Source organism: Coregonus clupeaformis, chromosome 3 (genome assembly GCF_020615455.1).
Source record: "Coregonus clupeaformis isolate EN_2021a chromosome 3, ASM2061545v1, whole genome shotgun sequence".
NCBI lineage: Eukaryota > Metazoa > Chordata > Actinopteri > Salmoniformes > Salmonidae > Coregonus > Coregonus clupeaformis.
Window position 1 is genome coordinate 35001653 of NC_059194.1, and position 5146 is coordinate 35006798.

Sequence of the window (5146 nt, forward strand, 5' to 3'; positions counted from 1 at the left end):
TAAGATAACACTCACATAATCAACTTTTTCATTGTTAGTGTATTTAAAAAATGTAAGCATAAAATCCATGATTCAATCAAATCATAAGAAGGCCAGTCATTGCTAATTTAAATTTCCAATTTGATTTTGTTCTCAGTATACACGTATTTCACTAATTAATTTGGCCAATGGGATTAACAACCTGTGATAAAAAATAAAAAAGTGCACTATTTACAAAGTCAATGTGAAATCGAACAAATCAATTGAGAAGTCCCCACACTGTAGAAACCATAGAAAATGCGCAAACTGAACATAATCAGTACCATGGACAGCGACACAATGGTAGCTACGTGAAGCAGCGGGGGAAACAAAGCGAGAGTGAAAACAGCAGAATAATCTGGGCTTAAAGAAGGTATAGCTCTACAGCAGACCTCAAAGCAAATGTCACATGAAGGGCAGAATATAAACTCGTCTCGTTAAAACCACTAGAAACAAGTAATTTTGGGTATGAGGAGCTTTGAGAACTAATCATAATTGGTGCTTTTCAAGTCGGCTACTGGAGAGCAGTAGTTGTTCCTGTTCGAGACAGTTTTTATCACCCGTAAATCAGAATATAGAGGTAAATGATCTACACTTTTAGAGGACACTGCTTCTCTCTACCTTTTTGGGTGAAAAATAATAAGTGTGAAATTAATGGTATTCCTGTGAGGGCCCGAGCAACGTTGGTCGATAAATTCGTCATTCAGCCAAAAGTACTCAGCAAATTCCTCGTCAATACACGGTGGTCTATAGATTCCATCAAAGAGAGATGTTACCGCCCCCAAAGCACCCACCCCCTCATCACATGGGACACACACACACACACACACACACAAAGACAGACATTTATAATCTTAATAATGCTCACCTCAAGTTCAGACTTGACAAAGTGCTTCAGTGAAAATTTAATTGCTCTCATGGCACTTGTATTGCTCATCTATAGCATACAATGTTATGTAATTCGCTAAATTGAAAGACACTTATATATTGAAAACATTATTTACCATACATTTCATACCCTCTTCAATTATGTTTAATGTAATGGACAAATAATTATATTTTACATAAAGATTCTTAAAATACAGCACTTATAAAATTTCCATTTGCAGAAAGCAAAGATAAAATACTCGGAGTGCAAAGGCACTTCTGGAATAAATGGATCACCATGGACGGAACCAGTACATGTGTTTCACACTCATTATTATGTACAGGAATGTCATTTCTCAATTATTCTTCTAAAAAGGATATTTGTTTCCACAGAGAAAATAAAATATAGAATATAAAATGCACAAAGCAGTACTATACATAGTTCTTGCGGTACCTGCTACAGTCTTTATAGTTCAAGTAGAATAAATAATTTCAACCTCCAGTAAAATAATATAACTGCATATAGGCCTACGTTTACTCAATACAGCTGGAAAATAAAGAAGATAAAAATGCTTAGGTTGCTTTGTTTGAGTTGGACTCGTTAATTTGTGGAGTACTTAGATACATACCGATGTAATATGTGTGATGATAGTAAGTAGGGCCATATCTTACAACTGACTCATTGCAGTTTGTTTTTCCAGAACTTCGAGGTAGTCTGGTTCTGTTTTTAGCTTCCCAGGCAGCAAAGGGTGTTCATTTTTTGATTGCTCAGCATAATACTTTCGTGGAGTCCCATAGAGAACAGTTTTATTCAACCTGTCTTGGTTGTGTCGTCTAGTAGTTTCATATGGAGGAATGAATTGTCTTTTCGGTAAAGTGCAGAAACTGTAATTCAGAGCGCCAGCAGTCGGAAGCTCCTTAACCCTCTCTGCAATGTTTTGATAAAGCAGCTCCGGCTGTCGATTGCCACAAGATTGTTTCTCAATGAACTCCACTGTGCTTATGGTATATGGGCTTGGGAGCAACTCCGACTTTTTAGGGTCCATGGTGCTGAAAGTTAGCTCTTTTAGATTCCTATAGTACGCCACCTGCTCGCTATCTTTCTGCATGTAGATGGGGTTCTGACACATCTGGCCAATCGGGGGAGGGACGTAATTATAAACATGTGTCTCTGTTTTATCTGCAGTGGGCTCTGAGCTATATGAAGCATACTGTACCTGGAAAGAGTTTATATCTAAATTATTGGCACTGGTGGGGACGCTATCAATTCCTTTGCGTCGTTTGAGGACGAATACGAAAAGACCAGCCCCAAAGCAGACCGACAGAATGAAAACCACGAGCAGTCCCAGTATGAGAACAGACAGCGGCACCTCCGCGTGCATCTCGGGCACCTGCTCTTCTGTTGAGGTGATGGCAGAGGGGGGAGTGGAGTCGGTGTTGGGACTGACGGTGGGGGCCTTGGTTAGGCCTACTGTGACCTCATTAGGCTCGGGACAAATTGCGTCATTACGCAGGGATCTGAGCAGCCGCCCTGCGTGTTTGGAGGGCGAATCACATGTGATTTCATTTACCACTACGCTGGTGCTGGACAGCTCCATCCAGTTTTTAAGGGCAACGATGTCGCATGTGCAATCCCATGGGTTCTCCTGCAGATCGATCTGAATGAATGCGGAGAGCTGGTCGAGCACACCGCGCACCGGCAGGTGGGAGAAGTGATTGTTCCTCAGGTTCAGCCTTGTTAGCATAGTCCCCCAAAAAACATTGTCGGGAAGGGATCTTAGTAGATTGTTGTTTAGGAACAGCAGCTGCAGATTCTGTAATGAGTTAAACGTCTGTGGTAAAATGTCCTTGATGACATTGTACTCCAGGTATAAGTATTGAAGGCTCTGCAGACCTACGAATAATGATTGGGATAGACTTTCAATGTAATTGCCATTGAGGTAAAGTCTCCGTAGATTAGCCAGGGTGTCAAAGGCCCCGTCCTGAATAACAGCTATCCTATTATTTCCTAGGTGGAGGAGCTCTAGTGAGCTGTATTCGGTTAGGTCTGTTCTATATATGGTCTGTAAGTAATTGCCTGTTAAATGCAATTTCTTTGGATAGGAGGGTTTAGGGATTAGCTCTGTTATATTATGCAATTTCCTCTCCTGGCAGTTGATATTTAATCCACTGTCTGGGTTCTGGGAGGTACAGACGCATATGCTAGGGCAGGTTATGGGAACAGGGGACCTAGTCTGATAAACCATTATAGGCCCCAGCACTTGTTTGTCCTTACCAGACGTTACACGTTGTGTGGGGCGATTTCTCATTTTAGGGGGACGGGAGGCCCGTGGGGCTTTTGTTGGAGTGACACCCGGGTGTAGGGTGGGAGAGGGGCCGTTGTATTGGGAATCAGAGGGGGGCTGCATTGCGCGGTGATTAGAATCACCAGCATTACGTCGGGGGCATAGATCTTGCTTAATCAATTGAGTAATGTCCTTTCCATGCAGTCTAAAGGGGGTCTCGCACACGATGTCTCCTACAAAGACTGATATGGTGTCCAGCCAGGCTTTTAGGGGGATCAGATCACAGGTGCAATTCCACGGGTTCTCCTCCAGTTGGATCTCCATAATGCCGCCTACGTGCTCCAGCACACCAGCAAAAGGCAGCATCTTAAGCCGGTTCCCCCTTAGATCCAAATGCGTTAACATAACGAAACGAAATACATTGTTGGGAAGAGAGAGCAGGAGGTTGTCATTGAGAATCAGGACTTTGAGTTTATTCAATTTGCCGAATGCACCTGCTTCAATGGCACTGATATAATTATAATCTGCCTGTAAATACTCCAAACCCTCTAAACCAGCAAAGGTATCTTCCTTGATTATCTCCAAGTTATTGTTGTTGAGATGAAGTCGTTTTAAAAATCTCAGTCCAGTAAAAGCTCCAGTCTTTATCTCCTGTAACCCGTTGTTTCCCAGATGAAGGGATGTGACATTACCATAACTGATAAACTCGTTCGGATTCAGTCTCGAAAGAAAGTTTCCATTGAGAAAGAGTTGGCAGATTTTGTTAGGTGGAGGCTGAAATAGACTCACCGTTGTAAATCCTTTGTTTTCACAGTTGATGCTCAATATATTCTCCTTTTCCTCACAGGAGCAGCGGTTCTTACAAATTTCTTTCGATGGTTTGCGGCTCTCTGTCTTCGATGCGAAACTGGTCACAGTTAAAACGCTGAGCAACAAAACGCTGTTCAGCATTTTTACAACAATCTTGCTGAATTATCCAGCATCAACGTTGTATGAGCCTTGGAGTTGGGAATTTCAGTAGGGACACGCAACCCAAATTAACACAGCATTAGTGTTAAAATGGCACCAGGGCGCACGGACGCGCAGGTCTCTCCATTGACCTTTGTTACAACCCAAAAGACAAATTAAACCAGGAATCAGTCATTGGACACGTTCTGAGCCAGGCTTTAGTGGGCACATTGTCTGTTAGTCAGGGGCAAGCTTCGCAATGTAGCCTACCGCAATCCCCGGTGTTACGCACGACCATTCATGCAGCAGTTTCAAGCATTTCCGTAGCAGCACAATCAGAAACAGCGAGATAGACACTCACTCAGCGACAGAGATTGTACTGTCTCTGGTCGCCTTGATCCCACGAAATTCCATTCTTCATTAAATATAATTTCGTTTTTGACAAAAATAAAATGTATGCAGCATATCACTTGGAGTTTTCCTTCACTTTCTCGATGGAAACACTGAGAGAACCAACTCTGAGAGAGACTGGATACTGAGGAATAACGGGCTGAAGCATCCCCTGCTTGCGCATCGGCACCTAATGAGAGGGCTATCTATGCCTTAGAAAGTCTGCTCTACGTCCTCCCACATTCAAGGCATTCAGCCCTACGTCACTAGCATCGACAACATTTCATACTTGTTAAGATAAGTTTTGCATTCTTCTCAATGGTAATTGTAAAAATAGCATTCTTTTTCAGGCTAATACTACGGGTACCTTGACTACTGATGAAAATAGCAGTAGTAGGATAGTTTATAATTAACACCATGCTAATGTTATAATAATAAACACATTGCCACGGGGTAATATACATTCAATTGGAATACAACACCTTATTGTAGAGTATTAACGACATTAATGGGATCTTCAGAAAAGTAGCATACTACAATTTAATGTGATTTATTTACCCTACAAAATGCATGAGAAAATGGATGCAATATGTATCTTCAATACAACCTTCAGTTGTATTGAAACATTCAGAAACCAA

General features: G+C 41.8%; 1 protein-coding gene across 1 annotated transcript; it reads right to left on the reverse strand.

The window, feature by feature from the left end:
• Positions 1 to 911: 911 nt before the first annotated feature.
• LOC121544932 (SLIT and NTRK-like protein 2) lies at positions 912 to 4683 on the reverse strand. Its single transcript, XM_041855197.2, has one exon. The coding sequence runs from the start codon at positions 4119 to 4121 to the stop codon at positions 1554 to 1556; it is 2568 nt and encodes an 855-aa protein (XP_041711131.2). The 5' UTR covers positions 4122 to 4683; the 3' UTR covers positions 912 to 1553.
• Positions 4684 to 5146: the final 463 nt, after the last annotated feature.